The 21810-nt window shown below is 32.2% G+C and overlaps 1 protein-coding gene across 1 annotated transcript; it reads right to left on the reverse strand.

Annotated features, from left to right (window-relative positions):
* Positions 1–9827: 9827 nt before the first annotated feature.
* On the reverse strand, positions 9828–20064 carry LOC115994901. The gene is made up of 18 exons (XM_031119240.1): positions 19869–20064; positions 19673–19732; positions 19482–19573; positions 19275–19313; positions 19138–19191; positions 17844–17918; positions 17112–17177; positions 16944–16986; positions 16099–16144; positions 13016–13109; positions 12856–12908; positions 12516–12600; positions 12267–12369; positions 12089–12181; positions 11332–11398; positions 10842–10908; positions 10674–10727; positions 9828–10238 (listed from the first exon to the last, which is right to left on the reverse strand). Exons 2-18 carry the CDS (start codon positions 19707–19709, stop codon positions 10101–10103), a joined length of 1206 nt encoding a protein of 401 aa, XP_030975100.1. The 5' UTR covers positions 19710–19732; positions 19869–20064; the 3' UTR covers positions 9828–10100.
* Positions 20065–21810: the final 1746 nt, after the last annotated feature.

Below are 21810 nucleotides of genomic sequence, written 5' to 3' on the forward strand. Positions count from 1 at the left end.
AGTGTATATGTGTATAAAATTCCCTTTTGGAAACTTAAACCCCGACTTTTACCTCCACACCCTACAAACATTAAATACTTGTAAAATTACCATCATGCTAAGGGTGCGCAATGGTTGGTTACGTCATTTCTTATATTATGATTATGTTTTGTTTTTTTTTGAGAAAGATGATTATGTTTTGTTAGATGAGCAATAACGTTATTTCTTATATTATGATTATGTTTTGTTGGATGAGCAATAACTATCAGTCACCTCCAAGTCTCCAACGCAGATTTAGCAACTTCTACAATTTTTTATTTTACTAAAAAATAAGTTATAGTATTAACCACATGGCTTCAAAGGGCAAAGGCCGCCGGGACGAGAAGCGTGCGGTGATTTTGAAAGCCAAACTTCTTCTTACTATTGACTAGTGGCTTCACAGTTACTCCCACATCCTACAAATATTTAATACTTGTAAAGTTACCATCGTGCTAAGTGTGCGCAATGATTGATTACGTTATTTCTTATATTATGATTACGTTTTGTTGGATGAGCAATAACGTTATTTCTTATATTATGATTATGTTTTGTTGGATGAGCAATAACTATCAGTCACCTCCAAGTCTCCAACGCAGATTTAGCAACTTCTACAATTTTTTATTTTACTAAAAAATAAGTTATAGTATTAACCACATGGCTTCAAAGGACAAAGGCCGCTGGGACGAGAAGCGTGCGGTGATTTTGAAAGCCAAACTTCTTTTTCTTCTTACGTTACTATTGACCAGTGGCTTCACAGTTCACTCAAAGGATAGAAGCTGGGCACCATAAAAAAAATAAAATAAAAAAATAAAAAAGGATAGAAGCTGGACCCCATCTTTCAACTAACTAGTTTGTTTACATATATGCATTTGCATTGCAAGAGTACTTAAGAATTTTTATTATAAATTATGTAATATATATGGCTTAGATTAAATCATACATAATATAACTTTAAATAATAATCCATCACTAATAACTATATATTAATTTCATATTTTGAAAATTCTAATGTTGAATAATATTTTTTTATGTTATTAATACGCATGTTAAATTCATCTTTTATTTATAATTCTAAAAATTTAAACATGAAATTTAAACATTCTATAGATGAAATCGTTATATATCTCTTAATATCTTGAAATTTTGTAAGGATGGAGGGTTTAAAAGAAAATATAATCTAATGATGTATTTGTCAAAATTTGAACAAAAAAAAAAAAGGTTATTGAGTGGTGTAATATTACTATGTAACTTGAATCTAACTCGTTATATATATATATATATGTATATTAGACTCATTACACGCGTTTTGCAAGTGCAATTAGACTCCTTTTTATTTTTTATTTTGGATTTAGTGAAATAATGTTTAAAAGTAAGATAGAGATATTGTCCAAATTTTTAGGATCTTTCTCTAAGTGAGAATTGATAAAAGTTTGAAAGTCTAAAACTTAGGAAATTTTTTTAAAATATTAATCTTTTAACTAGTTTGTGTTTTTAAATTTGAAATTATTTAGGATAAATTACAAAGTACACCCCTGAAATTTGGGGTTACTTGGATTTTACACCATAAAGTTTGAGAAACTTGATTTTACGCCCCAAAGTATAGTTCCCTAAGTAAAATCACAGCTTCAGACCTTCAGTTAGTTTTGGCTGTTAAGTGAAAACCTCGTCATGCTGACCAGACATTTTTTTTTTTTTTTGGGCCAAATTAGCTCGGAGCCCTTTTGCCCAAAACTCACAACATAGCCCAAATTTTAATGATACTGTTTCACAGCTATTCCCAAACTCAAAACCCCACAAACACTTCATTCCCAAATTTGTTTTTTACAAATTTTGGCAATGCAGTATTTTTTTTCACCAAGCGCCCCTTTAAATCACAGATAAGTACTATGTTCTCAACTTTACTTATCTTTCCTCCGATTTTTGTTTTCATTCACAATATCATCTTTTTAATCTATAACCCCATCCCAATCTCCACATCTTACTTCTTCTTTTTTTCCCCTATATTCCTCCTATTCATGCTGTCCTTTTCTTCTTTCTTCCTAGTTCAATTTTTTTTTTTTTTTTTCCTTTGAATTCTATTGATTTATCGTTTGTTATTTTAATTTCCTTTTGATTATGGGGTTTTTTTTTTTTTTTAAATCCTAGGTATCTGCTGGTTGTGTTGAAGATCTTAACTTTTTGAGTTGATGAATGCTCCAAACTAGGCTGAGTGAGCCATGCCAACTATTTGGCTAATCTGCCTATCTTTTGTCTTTCTAAGAAAAGAATTTGTTTAATCTATTTTTATCTTGAAAATTTAAAGACAGTCACTTGATTAACAAAATTATTATTAAAAAAATAAAAAATAAATAAAAAGATTTGGGAATGAGGTGTTCATGGAGTTTGGAGTTTGGGAATTGCTGTAAAACGGTGTCATATAGACTCTGCAGTTAATTTGTGTTATGAGTTTTGGGCAAAATGACTCTATTTAAGGGCTGATTTAGCACCCAAGAAAATATATATATATATATATATATATATATATATATCAACATGATGAGAAGTCACTTAACAGCCAAAACTAACAGATTGTGTGATTTTGCTAACAAAACCAAACTTTAAAGTGCAAAATGAAGTTTCTCAAACTTTAGGGTTTAAAATCCAAGCAACCCCAAATTTCAAGAGTGTACTTTGTAATTTATCCAATTATTTAACTAAAAGATAGGGATATTTTAGGAAAAATTATAGAGTCTTCTGGTGGACCACGTCACTTGTCCACTAGGGATGGCAATTTTTCCCCGCCCCGCTTAACCCGCCCCTCCCCGCTTCACCCCGCGCGGGTTTTCCCCGCCCCGCAAAGGTGATGGGGCGGGGATGGGGCAAGATTTTAGCCCCGCACCACGGGGCGGGGCGGGGATGGGTTTAGACTTTTTAGACCCGCCTCGCCCCTCCCCGTCCCCGCCCCACCCGCCCCGCGTTACTAAAAGTTATAATTATAAAATTTTCATACTCTAAAACTCTACTATTTAAACAAACATATTAATATTAGCATATTTTATTCTATCTAATGTGATTTTCTGCCTTTATTTTGTTGTGTTATAGTATGAGATTTTTATTTATTTATTTATTTTAATGATTGTCTTGTTAAACACTTGGATATATTATTCAATTGTTTCTAAAAATTGATTTGATTTGATGGGATAAATTTAGTTGTAATTTCAAGTATATTTTTATTAATGAAATAGGTTTCATTAAAAAAATTGTACTAGTTGTAGGGCAAATTAACAAAAAGTTGAGTTTTACGGGGTGGGGCGGGGCTTCGTGGGGCCTCAAAGGGCGGGGATGGGGTGAGAAAGTATTCTCCGTCATGCGGAGCGGGTTGGGGATGGGGCAAGACAAAACCATACGGGGCGGAGACGAAGACCGCATCCTTCGGCCCCGCCCCGCCCCATTGCCATCCCTATTGTCCACCATTCTACCAAAAAACTTTCATTTATTTAAAATTGCTGAATCAGTAATTAATTTATGTTTAAAAAAAATTTCTAACTAACAATTTTAACAAATGGAAGTTTTTTAGTGAAATGGTGAACCACATCACTTATCCACCATGTGTATCTTATAATTTCTTGTATTTTAGAGAGTTTAAGAATTTATGTGAGGATATTTTAGTACGCAAAATGATGAAATTCAAATAGGAAATCATGTTATTAATAGTATAGATATATGAGATGGGTTACACTTGGCGTAATTTTCTAAATCATTGGATTCAAGTAATCCAATGGTCAAAAAAAGGCATTCATTAATGTCGATATTCTAATTGATCCCATTTATTATCCCTTATTTATGACATTACATACTTATCTCTTAACCCCAAAAAAAAAGGTATACATATCTCTCTCTCTCTCTCTCTCCATGGCCAAGTCGTAGGCAGCAAAAAAAAAAGACAAATTACACTTTACTACTCTAAACTATACACTAATTAAATTACACTTTGCACCATAAACTATTCGAATGCACATTTGGCACGTTAACTATTACACTTATTACATTTTGCACCCCGATATTAGTTTTACCATTAAGTTAGACAAAAATTAATAGTACATGACTTGAACATGATTTTTACTTAAGTGTCACACTACTTAAAGACAAAAACACCCTCTTCACAAACAATTAAAAGCTTATTTCATTACAGTACAGGTACAAATCCAATGATTTCCGCTGAACAAAATACCCATAGCAATAGCATATTTAGCATGTGATTTTTCATTTTAAAAGGAGCAAATGAGCAATAGCAGGATCTCATATGTATCTAGATTGGTTCATATTGTCCCTGATATCCAAATGCTCATGCAGGATCTGCAATGGAGGTCCTTGATTTCCATCAATGATGCGTGCGGGAGAGAGAACTGGAAAAAATAAGGAAAAGTTTTTGTTTTAATTGATTGTGAAGGTAGGTATTTTTGTCTTTTAAATTTGTTCTACCTAAGCAAAAATCACGTGCAAGTCATGTGCTATTAATTTTCGTCTAACTTAATAGAGAAATTAACGTCAGGGTGCCAAGTGTCATAAGTGTAATAGTTTAAGGTGTAAAGTATGCATTCGAATAACTTAAGGTACAAAGTATAATCTAGTATATAATTTAGAGTGGTAAAATGTAATTTTCCAAAAATAAAAAGTCACAATCGAACGATTTTTTTTTCAACAAAATAGCTGTTTCTTAATAAACTAGTCGCTAACCTGTGCAATGCACGGGATAGTTAAATAAAAAAATAATTAATCAACTTCACGGTAAAAGAAAAGGCTAAAGGAATTGATAAGAGGTTGATTTTTCCATCCAAAAAAAAAAAAACTATCTACAAAGAATTACAACTGTTTGTACGTTTACTTAGCTTGGCTCAAAGCCATAATCCAAATTTAATTTTACAACAATAAAAACATACAACTTCATATTAATTGTAAATCAACCTCATTACAGGAATCTAATTTTCGCTCTATTATATTTTTGGAGATCGTGCTCCTAAACATTCAATGTGTCAAGAATTTCAACACTATTGCCACATCTATCGTTTTTCTAGACATTTAATTTACACATAAGCCAATAGCAACTGCAATTAGACAATTTTGACCCAAGCTTTCTCCTTCTAAAATCTCATTTCTTTCCTTTAAACCTGCACATCAAAAGTGATTTCTAGCAAATATTACATTTACACAAAATCTAAGCAACCTAACTCACCTTACATCTTACAATTAAGCTGATAAAATCTTATAATTTCATTTTACAACTATAGCATCTTGCTCATTAAAATGCATATGAGTAGGTTTTGCCTTTTGTAGTTGTGTGCTCTTACTATGCAGAAAAAAGAAAAATAAAAATAAAAACACCTTAGACTTTCTTGGATTTTGACATCTTATAACATTGCACATCATCAAACAAAATCAGCATAAGATAATGGTATTTCTATGAAGTGAACAAATCTGAAATAAAATTAATGTGTAAAATTCTAAATAGAGTTACAATTCAACCGAGCATCAATAATTGCATGAATTAAAAAACTAAAAAAAAAAGATTCAAAAGCAGAACTCAAAGCTTTTTATCATATAAGCAAAATCACAAATTCTCTTTTTAAATGGCCCGCATTTCCTACATTTGTTTACAATAATTGAAAGAATAAAAAGAAAAAAAGCTCTAATTTATTTTGATTCAACTACATGCTAGGACGGTATTATTCTTAGTAATATCATGGTTTACAATTTTGTCAACATGATTCACACACACACATGCGAAAAGAAAGGAGTGAAAGGATGGTAGTCATATCCATAAAACATAATGTGATCACTTAATTTAGTGCCACTGAGCACCCATTCTCTTGCAATAAATTCATCAAAAAATTGATATGCATCTTTGACTAACATTGTTCTTTTCAAAGTAAGGAAAATAACCTCCAAAGACTTTATATGCTTTCTCACCAAAGCATCTCTAATGACGCTAACACAAAATGTGCAGAAAATTATGAAAGCATTAAATGATTAAGAATGATCCATGCATGCTAAGAACTACAATAATACAGAGATATGATCAATACTGGCTAAGAACTACAATAATTCTTTGCATCGGAGTGGTAAAGGTTGAGCATGAGAAAATCAATTCATAGGTATAAATAATTATAGATATAAACATGTTAGGAACTCTATTTTAAAAGAATTCAGCCACAAAAAATTACAAAAGGCTACAAATATAATTCCTATGTCAGTATTTGTTGTTGAAATTGTAACTTGGTCTAAAATATAAGTTATATAACTCAGTTATATATGATTATGCAAGATGGGCATGGTATTAGATATTATAAATTTGAGGAAGAGATTTAGAGAGAGGGTTGAGAGAGACTTAACAAATAGCAAGCTTTAATGAATGCCTCTATCATTATGCAAAATCAAATGGCATATTGCATATTTTTAAATGAATTTTAAGTTGGATGATACAAAAAATATTTATATATATATATATATATATATTTCAATACCAATGATGTAAACTTTTTTTTTCCTGCAAAAGAAACAAAAACGTTGAATTTATGGCTTGAGTGAAACTTACAAAATACAAATTGTGTTTGAACAAAGTAAATTAACCAAACAAACTCTTAGAATCATAAGGAAGAAAGGACAAACACAAGCATCAAATCATCAACAACAGGTTATTAGCTTCCAAAATTAAAACTTTAACTCCTAATCCTTTACAGCTAAGACATAGGCATAAGTCCACGCTAATCTCAAAAAAACCTAAGTACAAAAGCTGTTGCTCTTGGCCTAATATGCGGAGCACTTATCCTAAAATAAGTAAGATTGTTGAAAATAATAACATGTAGATAGTCTTTCAATTGAAATTCTTACCTCAGGTTTAGAATTTGCTCTTCAAAGAAGGCTGGCTTCAATCGCAGATTCTTTGATTTTAGCACTGGAATTCAGATTTTGCTCTCCAATCTCCAATCAATCTCTCAAGAGAATGAGTCGCATAATAGGTCAAGTCGGGGCCATGGGTATTAAATCTTCTTAGGTTTATTAGGTTTTATGTATTATCGGGTCTTAGAGAAAAAAAAAATTAGAATTTTTGGCTGGCTTCAATTGCAGATTTCTTTGATTTTAGCGCTGGGATTCAAATTTTGCTCTCCAATCTCCAATCAATCTCTCAAGAGAATGAGTCGCATAATGGTCAAGTTGGGGCCATGGGTATTAAATCTTCTTATGTTTATTAGGTTTTATGTATTATTGGGTTTTAGAGAAAAAAAAAATCAGAATTTTTGGTTTTTTTTTTTAAATGATGCTGACGTGGAAAATTGTGGTGCTAGCAAAAGTTTTGGTTTTATATATATATAAAGATTAGAATACAATTATCTATCAAAATGAAACTCAAAGCTCTTTTATATCTTGAGAATTATCTATAGTTATTTTTTACTAAAAGCTACCAAAATTCCCTCTTCAATGTATAAAATTAATTAGTCCCTCAAAAACCTTACATTTTGTTGTGAAATTTGGTTTTTTGACAACATGATGTTTAATGCATACAGATGCAAACCACAAACACTCACACACACACACACACACATATATATACATGTTTCATGTGACATGACTTTGGTCTATGTTAAAAATTTTAATAATTTTCTATATTGAAATTGTTTTTTTATAAACCCACTATTTAATTATATTCTCTTTTTATATCCATCATTCTTGTAAAATATTAAGATTATCAAAGATAAAAAACTATCTTATCAAAAAAAAGGTTTAAATTTTAAGCTTTTTATATTTTAAAATTGTGCACAAAATATGAATTTATATATTGCATAGTAATGTCACATTCGATAATAGGATTTTTAAAATATTAATCCAAAGCTATTTTAATAGTGTAAAATTAACAAAAAGCTATCCAAGATGCAATTACATATAACCTTATATGTAGACCAAAGTTAAATGAAGGTTATTTTACAAAGGTTATAGTTATAAATGAAGTAAATTAGGTGTTTGTGCAAAAGAAAAAGGTAATGGCTTTTAAGAGAAATAAATGGTACAAAAATACAAATTTATTCAAAATGGAAAATTGTAAAAGAAATGCATGGAGAGATTACTAATTAAACTACAAAACTCTTGGTAATACACGAGTTATTGTTTTAGAGAGATGGAGAAAGCTCTTGGCAATGCATAGGGTATAGTTTTAGAGAGATGGAGGGGAAAGGACACACTAACCCGATGCCTACAACAATCAAGGCCGGAGGCATACATTGACTACCCACAATTTAAATATATTTATATATAAATATATATATATATATATATATATATATATATTAGTGTTATATATGTGTGTACTAATTTTAGCAATTTTATTCTATAAAATTACATTTTGCCTCCCTTAACAAAATAATTGATTCTTTTCTTTTCTTTTTGAGAAAGAATAATTAATTCTTTTTTAGAGTAATGTTATAGCAACAAACTTATCTATAATATTTTTACAAACCATTGAGGTACAAATTCTTACTGATTTGCATTTAGACTCGCCACTTACATCATTTTTTTTTACTTACTAATAACCACTCTTCATATCAGCAATATGTAAAAAAATTTGTAACTAGCATTTTCTTCATGTTAAAGGCCGTTAAAAAATTTATAAGTTTAAAATCTAAAACAAAATATACAAGCCCAAAAGAATTAGCATAACAAAAAAAATTACCAATAAAAAAATTAAGTCCAATTAACCAATTTTACTCAAAACAAACAACCAACCCGTTAAAAATTTATAAAAAAAAAATAATAAAAAAATTAAAAAAAAAATTGTCTTTACCCAGTATCAGACACATGCAAAAATAGAATAAAAAAAATTTCTCAACAATTAAAATGCAGCAGAGCCAAAGATCAGAGCCACCCCCTAAACTCCGAGTTCTAGTTCTCGGAGTTTAACCGTATGACCTAATCAAACTTCTTAGACTACATGGTTTTGTTGTGACATTCAATCCAAATAAAATTTGTAGAACCATTTAACTTTTTTCATGTATTCCAATTTCCAATTTACATTTCTACTTAATTTATAAAAAAATTCCAGAGTCCTCTGAAGAATAAAATAATATTTGTATGGTTATTTTGAAGAAAAATAAAGGGAGAGATGAGTAAATATGGGGAGATTTTAAAAGGAAATTAAGAAAATGAGAAAACTTGTTAGTATTTTTTTAAAAAAAATATTAAGTATCCGTTTGGATACACGTCCATGTCCCAGCATTTGGCATTTTGGCCTTTTTTTAATCTTTTTTTTTTTTTTTTGAGAAGTCAATTTTCACGTGATTATGCATTGTTCAGTGGATCCCATGCACTGTTCATGGGACCTACAAACCTCTTTTTCAACAAAACTTTCATTAAAAATGGGTCTCATAACACTATTTACATATTTAAAAATTATTTTGCTATAGTGTTTTCAATTTTCAGCAAAATAAACAATATCCAAACGGACCCTAACCTGAAAGAAATTAATGGAAAAGATAGATCATAATGGAAATATGTAAAGAAATATATATATATATATATATATATATGTAGTGTCCATTTGGGAATAACTTATTTAACTGAAACTGAAAACTTTTTACTGAAAATATTATAAATAAAACTAAAAGATAGCTAAAAGTGTACAGTAGGACTCATAAATAGTATCAAAAAGTATAGTAGGACTTATAATTAGTAACAAAAATAAGCTGAATAGTAAAAAAAAACTAGCTTTTTAAGCCATGCCAAACACACACGTAATATAAATTTAATGCATGTTCCAATATAGGAAAATAAACCATGCGACACAAAACACAAACATTTGAGTTTCATTTTCTAATATTGTTGACATCCTCTGAGATGAAAAGGAACAAATACAAGAAGACAGAACACACCAAATAATTCAGAGAATATTCTCACATGGATGATTACAGACTTGCTATAAATTTTGTTCACAGTATGATACACCGCGTTGTGAAATTTCATAATCTAATTTCACAATCTCTCATATATTTGGTTCATGCATGTATAATCTGTAGTACAAAATTTGCTAAAAATTCCGTGTGGCAAGCTATGTTGAATCAAATGGAACCATATTTTCTTTCACTTGTTCTACCTTCTCCTTGAGCATGAACTGGTGGGCCTTCCCAATAGGCTTCACTGGCAAAGGCACTGTTACGATCTGCTGCTCGTGAGTAGCTTTGCCCAGCTCCACTCACCTATTTATAGGTCCATAAATTCAACTAACTGTTAGAAATTTGAACATGAAATGGCAGAATATACGCATACTAATCAAAGTCAGAACAGCAATAGACTATCAATTGATCGGAGTTGCCTTTGCTTTTTACAAGCCCGATACCATTTTAGACTAACATCACATAATAATGTCAAACACCTTTTTTCATAATGCAGCATCAATTTAAGATAGTCAGCAGCGGTACCATTACTAATTCAGGGTAGAGACAGAGCTCCCCTCAAGAAACTATTAATATTTCTATTTTAAACAATATTTAGTCAAATAATAAGAAATTTCCACGTGTAGCTATCCAAGCAGACCCTTATATTTAATGATTAATCAATATCAATTTAATAATTGACCACGGCTGAATCTAAGAGTTCCAGTTACATAATTGCCCTAGATATCGTAAACTTACAGTTTCCAAGCAGGCAGATAAAATTGCCATGCCAGGCAACGCATCAATTCCATGCTGCATGTAACCAAAAACATGAATAGATATTGTAGAAATCTATATTTGTAAAATAACAAAAATAGGAAACTAAAGGACCATTTAATACTTGTAAGTAAAAGCTAAACAGCTTACCAGGCGTTCCACTCGAGTATTGTAAATGAATCCTCCACAACAAAACAATGAGGATAAAACAATGAATCTGCTCCAAGCCAAATTCAAATGTGTCCAAACATCAATATTCAGATAGTAAAAAGATAGCCAAAAGGATTTATAACATGCAAGTAGGAAGACAGAGATCAATACTTGCTTCAAAAAAGTATTAAAAGGAGTGAAATTACTACTGCATCACATGCAACTTCAGGCCATACAAAGTCATGAACTAGCCAAAGGTATATTCTCATATTACAAGTTCTAAGCCTTTTTTTTCAGTGAATATGCATGCTCAAAGCATATCAAAATCAGTCTTTAGGTTGGGAAAATGTGCCTACATAACACCAACCGCATATTATGCAGATACCTGCATCACATGCTTTAGTTATTTTACTTCTCATAATTAAGCATATACTCTTTGCACTTGTCAAATGAAAAAAAATATATATATTTACAGTGGAGCAAGCCATACATGCAGGATGTCACTCCAAACAAAGCCCACCCTCTTGTCCCGTCTTCCCTTTGATCTTGCCTATATTCTGCAAATGAACAACAGGACTAGGTTTTTGAAGAACTGAGAGGTTGAACGTGAAAACAATCAAACAGAAACTGAAACTGAACCAAACACATCAGGGGCTTTCAGTCAATATTGTGTACAGCTGCTATTTAGCTCAATAACAAATTTTTACCCTCTGTCTCACCTTTACTTATTGCCATTTTAGAGACAAGTGGCATTGCATAACAAATTTGGAAAGGGTAAACTTGGGTACAATACCTAAAGTTCATTGCATTAACTTCCCCAATTAAATTTAAACACATAGTTTTATTGAATTTAATTGTCCTAGGAAAAAGACAACATTGTTTGTGTTTAATCTCCAGAACTCGTTAAATTGAAATAGGTTTTTCTAACTTGGATGTCTGTTACTTCTGATGTCTGCAAGTCTTCCTTTTTGGATTTCTTGGACAGGATTAGCTTTATTGAGCTTTTTATTATTCTTCCTTTTTTTCTCCCTTATCTTTACCTTGGGTGTAGGGTGGGGGATGTTAACCCCTTGTAGGCTTCCTGTGAATTGGGGTCTCCCATTTTTTTTCTTTTTTGACAAAATTACTATCAAGAAATTAATCAGTTGGTTCTTTTTCTTGAATTTTATAGTGATTATTAAAATGTTGATAAATCCAAGAGGGAGAGAGAGAGAGTGGTTCCCTTGATGAAAGAAATATGAGCTTACCACACATTTTTGTTAGAATGAACTGAATGGGCTCATAACCCTCTACTGGAATAGTGATATTAACTTCATAAGGAGTATCACGGGCCTTCTCACCTGAAGAGATAAAAAGGAATAATGTTGAACAATAAGATTAGAAGGCTATGCATTGTAAAGATAGTACTGCAGCAAGAATCCATACATCTCCAATCCACAATCAACACCGTGGGCGACAAAGTTGTAGGAGGTTTCCCTGTTGCCCCTGAGCCTGATAATGAAACCTCCAGGCCATTTTCTGGAAAAACCTGGAAGCAGTGAAATAAATATAGGATATTAGGCAGATATATTACTTAATAACAGGCTTCCCACCAACTGGAACAGCAAGAAGTAGAGTGCATTAATTTTTTTTTTGGATAAATTAAACATAAAATTGTTTTAAAAAGTAGAGTACCTTAATAATAGGCTTCCGCGCCAAATTCGAAAGAGAAGCAATCGCGGTCATATAAAGGGCTACATGAACCTGTTCAGTCCTAAAGCTGTAAAGGGCAATATATTATTCTTAAAATTATTAGGAGGGAAAAAACCCTTCTATGTATGAAGCACCAATTCAGTACAACCGATTACAGAAGTTAGAAAAAAAACAAAAACAAAAACAAAAACAAAAACAAAAAAAAAAAACAAAAAAAACAAACAAACAAACAAACAAAAAAAACAAAAAACAAAAAACAAAAAACAAAAACAAAACAAAAAAAACAAGGCAAAGCAGAACAACTCACAGAAAGATCACACACCTGAAATCATGGTGAGACTTTTCAAATCCCAGTTGAGTCATGCCATTGTAAACCTACAAGTTCATCAAATGTAATTGTTTTTCTTTTCTTTTTGCTGAGTACATCTTCCCTTTGACAATACCAAATAATATACATCACTCAACATAGCACAGTCTCTTACAATTTCCCATGATCGTGGATGAAAACCAACAGTGAAGCCCTCAAATACCCGTGGACCTGGTCTCTCACATGGAATGGCAAGTTCAACCAAAACTCTGACACAATCAGAAACAACCACAATTATCAAGAAGTTGAAACATCAGATAGGAAATGAGATATAAAATGGAAAGAATTATCCAATGTCTTAAAGCAATATAATAATGATTATTGAAGCAAATGAGTAACTAACACCAGCATTGTAATATCATTAATATCTCTTTTTGACTTATGATACTCATTAAATATTATAACTTGAGAAATTTCTCAATTTAACATATTGCTAAATGGTTATTAGTCATTACTTTAATTGGTTTATTTTAAAAAGAGAAACCCTATGGATTTATGTAACTTTTTTATCAAATTTAGGAGGGTGTGCAAACAGGGAATCAGCCTCCTTGTAAGGCTGTCTACCAATCATCTCTCCTAGACCTAGCAAAAGTGGAAGCTTTATGCACTGGGTACTACCTTTAAGGGTGTGCAAAATTTAACAGAGTGAAACTTGAGCTTGCATTTCTATAATTTGGATCTGTTACATCCTGCCCATGACAGGAATAGTTTAGAGGTTTCCCAGTTGGTTCTGAAATGCCACATCAGTTACAAGAATAATAAGGAGATGACTTCCTATTATAGTGTTAATCTCAGATTGATAAGAAAAGAAGTAGGGAGGAGTGTGATGGTCCCTATAAATAGAGTAGTAGTGTAGTTGTTGTGTGTGAGAATTAGAAGACAAAGCTTGTCTAGTGAGAGAGTTAGAATTCCAAGTTTTGTCTAGTATGTTAATCTGAGAGCACCTCTTGGTGTTTTGTGATTAAGGTTAGTTTATATTTGTGAGAGTTAGTGAGAATCTATGATTGTAATAATCCATATCATTGATAATGAATTTTTTGTTGGCTTTACTCATATATGTAGGCATAGAGTTTGTTGAACCACGTTAACTGGTGTGTTTTTTGTGGTGTTGGAATTGTACTTTTTTTTTCTTGTTGTTCTTAACAAATTGGTATCAGAACTATTGGTTTGTTCTCCTGGAGATGGCAAACACAAAGTTTGAGGTGAAGCCCTCCTATGGGAAAAATAATTTTAGTTTTGGCAAAGCACTATCAAAGATATCTTGATGCAATCAGGATTCATTAAGGCATTGTATGAGAAGTTGACAAAGCCAGCCACTATGTCCAATGATGAATGAGCAAAACTTGGATACTTTCCCTTGAGTCTTGTCCCAAAGGTAAAATTATAGCATGTGAAACTTCTCCCCAAGAACCACTTACAAATTGTTTGTACTTGATAAAAGAGTTTGTGTCATTTGCACATGGAGAGAGGAACTAAGATTAGAATCATCAGAATGCTTTTAATATATTGACTACTTAGTTGTCGGGCATGGAGGCTAAAATTGGGGAGGAGGATCAAGCCTTATTGCGTTTAACCTCATTCCACCTTTGTATGATAATCTAGTCATTACATTGTTTGTCGATAAGGAGGCACTCAAGTTAAAAAGAGGTGATATCAGTTCTCCTAGAGAAGTTCAAGAAGAATAATTCAGAAGTTGGGAAGTTCGAATCAAGTCATGGTAGGAATATGTCACGCGACTTGGGGAGAATTTTGACAGAAATAATTCGAGATCAAAATCTAGACCAAAGAAGGATATAAATGGCATGGAGTGCTATTATTATCATGAGATGGGACATTATCAATATCAATGCAAGAAATTGAGAGCTGAGTTAGGGAGATTCAAGTAAAGCTGTGATAGTCATAAGTTTGTAGATGCAATGATTAGTACAGAATATAGTGAAGATGAAGACAGTGGTGATGTTTTTATGGTTAATTAAGGTGGATTCAACATAAAAAGGGTTATATATTTTTCTTGTTGCTTTCATTGGAATAAAGTTTGGTTGGACATGAACAAGGCTTGTAATAAAGGTTTGTTACATTGACTAATAATATGGAACACAAAATTATAGGTACAAGTATGGTAAAAATTAGAATGTTTGATAGGAATGTGAAAACTTTGGGTTATGTCAGACATGTGCCCCAACTTCAAAGAAATTTAATTTCTTTAGTCTTGCTAGATTCTGCAAGAGGTGGAATTACAAAAGTTACTAAAAGTACTTTGGTGGTGACGAAGGGAGATAAGACTTTCAAGAATTTGTACAAGTTGATTAGCGATACAATTAAAGGTGTACCACATGGTTGAGTGCATAAAAGAGCAAAAGGTAGGAAAGAGCTTTTGGGCTGAAATAGGCACTAGTGCAAATATCTGAAGCTGAAGACTTGTCAAATCTTTTCCGCACAAAGTAGTTTATAGGTTTCGTGGTTGGTTTTTGAATCCCTTATCGGTTAGAAGAATAATAAAGAGATGAGTTCCTATTAAAGTGCTAATCCTTATTGATTAAAAAAATAATAAAATAATGGAATAGTTTAATAAAATTAGAGGGTGTGATAGTCACTGTAAATAGAGTGGTGGTGAAGTCTTTGTGTGTTTGAGAGTTGGAAGACAAAGTTTTGTTGTCTAGTATATTTGTGTGTGAGCACTTTAGAGTGTATTGGGAATTTGAGTTAATTTATGTTCGTGAGTGTTGTTGTAATCCTTATCATTGAATGAGGTTTTTTGGGCTGCCATTACTTGTGGATGTAGGCATACATTTTACCAAAGCATGTTCAATTCCATGTCTTGAGTTGCTTGCCTTTTATTGTTTTGCGTGCTTTTCACAACAGCAAACAAGTATACTTAACATGTCTTGATACTTTGTATTTTCCAATTCATTCGTTTTTGGTAAAGATGGAATCATAAAAGCTTTAGCAATCAAGAATATGTCTCCCCTAGTCAGAGTTACATACTTTCTGCAAATAGCACTCATTACTTTCAAATAAAGAGGCCTTTAAGATCCCCATAATCATGCATCTTCAGCATATCAAGTCCAAAGTGCAAGCATTTGTAACATAGAGGTAGCAGTTCACTGAATTATATATCAAGAATCAACGCTAAATAACAGGAAAAGAAGAAGAAAAAGATGATGAATACAACGAAACTCAAGGTACAGTGTAGAAGACCTGCAAGTCGACTCATAAGTAACATTGCATATGCATCCAAGCCCACCTGAGATGAGACAACAAAGATAAATGCATGGGCCTTAAGTTACTTATATGTATGAATCTTATATTTACAGAGGCAACATAAATTTAGAGGTACAGAAGCAATATAACATGTATAAAAAAATGAAAAATTGTATATTGTAGAAAGCAAAACAAAGATTGCACCAAAATGAAATGATCCAATAACTTAAAGCAACCTGTCCCCTATCTTTCAGGATCAGAAATTCATATATAATACATGTTGAACAAAAATATTAAGTGGTGATATATCATCGCATGACATGCAAAAGATTTCAAGGGGAAAATTCATCATAAAAGTATGGTTGCAACATGCCATTCAAGCTTATCAAATAGAATAATGAACCAGTCACAAATAGGGCCCATATCATCAATTTCACTCAAGAAGATGTGCTTTATAACCAACATCAAGTTCTTTCGCATATACAGCTAAAAGAAACAACCAATATAGGTTGATAAAAATACAGAAGCTAGCTAACTTGCTGTTGCCCAGGTGGTAAAATGTCTTTAGAAAAGACAAATAATACCTTACCAATAATGTGCCACATACAAAGCTTGTCTTACTATTCTAACTTTTTATAAGTCCTTCTATAGAATTTCTAATTTGATCAATTTAATTATTCTATTAGATATCATGAACTTGCAAATCAATTCTGCTACAAACAACTAGACATAGGGTTATCAACATTACAGAAATTCATGAATTATCACATATTAATGAGGTCACGTCTCCTTGTGTAAGAAGCAACTACACATTGAAACTTGGAAATGAAGAGCTCACAGACCTTTACATTCTCCATTTAAACAACTTCCACATATAATATTTACCTGAAATTACACAAAAGAATACACTGAGGGAGTGGGTAGAACAAGAGAGTTTGACCAAAAGAAATGGGAACTTACAGAATTCTATGAATTTACCAACATAAAAGAATAGTTTAAATAAAACCAACCTGAGCTGTACGTCCCATTTTGTCATAACTCTGCTCACAATTCATCAGGTCGCCATTGAAGAAGTCCTAGATATACAGAGAAATAATGATAAATAAGACGATCATGTTTACAAATTTGGCAACTTATCCATGAAGACATTAGGTCTAAATTTCTAACAAGAACAGTGTGAAAACTTCAACAAGAATAGTTTAATCTGGAAACCATTACAGAAATGTCTGACTTCCTTCTGCTTGTAAGCCAAGAGTGTGATGGCACAATATGCTAAAGAAAGAGAGAGTGGAGAAGCAGTGATAACAGTCTAAAAAACAAACCAAAAGTAGTCATTACCATTCAAATCATATAAAATATTTCTTATTGCAATTGGGTTCATGGAACTTTAGCTGCTATACTATTAGAATTCTGGAGCTCTGCTGTGCTCTATGAGCAGGAGCCAAGCAGGCTCCTATATCATAATATTGATAATTTTACTGAAAAAGTAAAGATATGCAGTCCTTTTTGCAGTTCTGCTTCTTCTGTTGTTGATTCTTTTACAGATTCAACATCAACTTGATAGTCATCTTAACCACCCTCCCCCACCACAGGAAATAAATAAATAAATACAGTGACAATCTGGTACAGCTCTTTCCCACAGTAGAAAACGAATTGCAATGCACAGAAAGTGCTACATACATTACTCATGCTTATAATTACAAGGTTTCTCAAAATGCTGTTCAGGTTGAAATACAGCTTACTTGAACAAAGTCAACTTTCCCCGAACTAGTAACGAAGTAGTTGAGCTTATCAAATCGGCCAAAATCTACATATCCCTGCATAAGTATAAGCACATTCACACCATGTGAATCATATTTGTTAAAGAGAAGAATATGCAGGAAGTTTTTATTTTTGTGTGTGTATAAGTAAAGAAAATGCAGGAAGCATACAGTGACAAAGAATTTCTTTTTCCTTTTTCACCATATAGCAATTCATAAGCGCACACAACTCTGATATTATCTAACATTACAATATATATGATCCTCATGAATGATTCTTAAAACTGTCAATGAGCTCTAGCTCAACTAGCACTTCCTCCTTCCATAAAAATGGGACGGAGTGTAAGATCATGAGTACATAACTCACAGCTTGTGTAATTTTCTAATACAGAAAAAATGAATGATATTTTAAACCAATCAATTTTACTTGAACAAAAGGCCATGACACAATGGAACAAGATGCAGTTGTTACAAGGATTTATGTGAATGGACCGAAAAGACTCATATTTATGCATCTTTATCAATGTCAAGTGTGCAGAAAAGCCAAGTCTCATGCATCACAGCTTATATTATTCCCCTTGTCACATTTAGACTAACAAAAATGGACTCTTTATGCAGGGGGCACCTGTCTTCTATATTTATCATCCATGCTTGAAATAAAGCTAATCCAATCAACCTAGAACCTGAATTTCCCTTTTCAATTATCTATTTGAATATATTCATGTGTGTATTTAAATCATGTAATTTCAGTTTAATTAAGAGTACTATGTCATGGCATTGATTTTCTTGTCATACTTAAGATTCGTCCTCATATGCATGAATTATGCATGCTCTTAAGTACTAAACACAACAAGACTGAATATAAAGTTTCTAATTATTCACCGATTAACTAGGGAATGAACAGAATCACGACTAAGTACAGTGCAAAAACTTAATCGCCACTCAATTGTAGAAGCAATTAATATCTTGTGAGTCAAGCAAAATTTGAAGAAATTGAACTGACCTAATAATGAAAATTTAATGTAATTCTTGTTTTGTTAGCTATCAGTTTCCTGAGTGTCAGTTGTAAACTTGGAATAAATGGGTTAGGCCAGGTGCCTTAAGTTCAAGAGGTAATCAACCACAACATGCTATGAAATTATTTCCAGACTGAAATCATAAGTATCTGCATTAAGTGAATAAAAACATATACTATAACATAAAAATAAAATATAAAAAATTTGACAAAATGGAAACATAAGGATAGAGTATTTCAGAACTCGGTAGTAAGGACTACCTTTTGTGATCTACTCTCCACATCTTTGCAAAATCGAACCACCAAGTCAGAGTCCTGCAGCAGGACAAACACAAAATGTAAAACCCTCCAGAATCGAAAATCTATGGACCATTCATTCAGATATGGTAACACATTACCTTCCCTTCATATTGAAAAACCTGCCCAACCCAGCCACTCTGATAATTAAAAGCTCAAGATAAAACAACTTTATCACACACTTTCATCTCTAGTGGACACATAGCATTAGCTAAAACCAGTTCATCAATAATAGCGGACCTAAACAAAGCTCGTCTTAAAACAATTCACATATAATTTTATTGATACTTAAAATGTATGCAGGATACGAAATCGAGAATGTGACTAGAGTTATCAAGAACGTAGCAATTGGAACTCGGTACCGCAACCGAGGCAGCCCCGAGTGCCTGTAAAAGAACAGCTGAAACCAAATGAAGATTTGCATATCAGACACAACAAAGAGAAGCATATCTCAATAATAATATTAATAATAAAAAAAAATAGCAAAGATTTCACGTACTTGTGCTGATTATGAGTAACCAAGATAGATAATGCATGTCTAGAAAATCCACTTGGTGAGCTGAGAAAAAAGAAGTATAGAATGAGAAAACCTAAATTGGCTTTAGAGAGATTGTCGCTACTGAAACTTCAATAGATTGCAGTTCTCTGAATCGTAACAAGAAGAATTGTGGATTATGAATTGAAACCCCAAATACCTGGAAAGTAGCGAGTGGCTTTTGTCCTTTTGCTTTTGGCTGAGATCAATCAGGAAACCAGCTCCGGTATTGAAAAATGTGTTGCGACTGCCCAGCTTTCTCTTAGCTTGACTGGGATCTTTAATGCCAAAAATACCCTTGCGATTACGCGATGCATTGTTCTGTTGGCTCCCGCCAGCACCCGCCAAGTAAACAGAATTAATTAATGCCAATTATGCGATGCATTTTTTTTTTTAAGCTGAAGGAACAGAATTAGGTAAAGTTCATCAAAAATAACAGAATTAGGTAAATTTATGTATTAAATTTCGGCAAAATTTGACAAAAAGCATGTTTTTAAGAAAAAACTTAGAAAAGTAGCTCAGAGGCAAAGTTAATTAGTTAAGTAAATTATTTTTGAAACTCGAGTTTGTTAAACTCAAGTTTCAATCAGTATTGGTGCATACGATTTGGAACTCAAGTTTGACAAACTTGAGTTCTAAAAATAGTCTAATTAACTAATTAACTTCAGCCGCATGTTATTTATCAAGAAAATTTCTAAAATGGTACTTGTGGGGATAAATGAGTCGAGTAGGAATATTGGGCAGTGGGCCATGCCCGAGGATGTAGGGTAGCTTGAGGAGGGTTGAACGGTAAGATAAGCTTATAGAGCAAAGGGACGAGGACAAGGACAAGTAGTGACGAACAAAAGTTGTCTCCCAAGGATCCTAACTTCCTCGAGAAACATTGTGGGGGGTGAAGCTCAGTTGCCTAGAGGATACTGTGCAAGAGGGAACTATGTTTCTAAGGATAAGTTTCAGATAAAAGAATTCACAGTGAACTAGGAAATATCGGAGAAAAAGGCTGCCACCATCACAATAAATACTCTGCATCTAACCAACTGGCCACATTTATGTGGAAATGATGCATGAATAGTGATATTGAGCCGTACAACTACACACAAAGGTCTTAGGAGGGCTCTAATGGGACAAGCATCTAGAAGATCACTTATACAATCAACAGATGGAAGGCTAGGATTGAAGATGAATCAAACTATATAAAGAAAAGACCCCTGTGAGAAATGAGCATGCAATAATTGGAAGAGAAAAAGAAAACAAAGAGAACATCTTGTACTTAAAGAAACTTAAGAGAATATAAGAACACTTCAACCTTGGACTTGACCGAGGAGTATTATTCATTTCAAACTGTATTTTCTTATCCGTCTAGTGCAAATCCACTCTCTTGTGGCCTGTACATAGTTTGCTAAGTCTTACCTGTAAAATCCACTTTCTAACAAATATATTGTTTTGGGTTTGTTGGGCCATCATCCCTCTCTAGTGGGCTGAGGGTATAGATCTTGTCCTTACAGTACTATTCAGCAAATTTTGCCATTAAATTTCTTTCTATCAAATATTTATATGAGTTTAAATTCAATTAATCCTCTTTAAAAAAAATCAATTAAGATCTTGTGAAAAATCGTGTTTTACACACTCTTATCTCAACCTTACATGCCAATATTTCATGAATTTATAATATAATACAGTGCCACATAAGTTTTAAGGCACTATTCTGATAAATATTTTTAATTAAATTAACATTTAAATTTTATATTTAAAATTTCCAATAAAATCTTGGCATGTCATGTTTATATTTAAATTCTCCATTTAATGTATAATATATAATTTCATAAGTAAATATATAATCATAATAAATATGCAATGCTATAATATATATAGACATATAGTTCTATTACTATATAAAAACACAACTATACAAAATAAATGTCTATTAGTAACTATCATAATTATAAAATTTGATATTTACAAAAAATTAAAATAATAAAAAAGGAGAGAAAAACCATATCATGTTACTTTCTAGTGCATTGCAAGACGTATCGGCTACAACTAGTTAATGAATAAAATGTATCACAACAAATTTATTCTCATTAATACCTATCTCTTGGATT

Source organism: Quercus lobata, chromosome 6 (assembly GCF_001633185.2).
Source record: "Quercus lobata isolate SW786 chromosome 6, ValleyOak3.0 Primary Assembly, whole genome shotgun sequence".
In the NCBI taxonomy this organism is placed as follows: domain Eukaryota; kingdom Viridiplantae; phylum Streptophyta; class Magnoliopsida; order Fagales; family Fagaceae; genus Quercus; species Quercus lobata.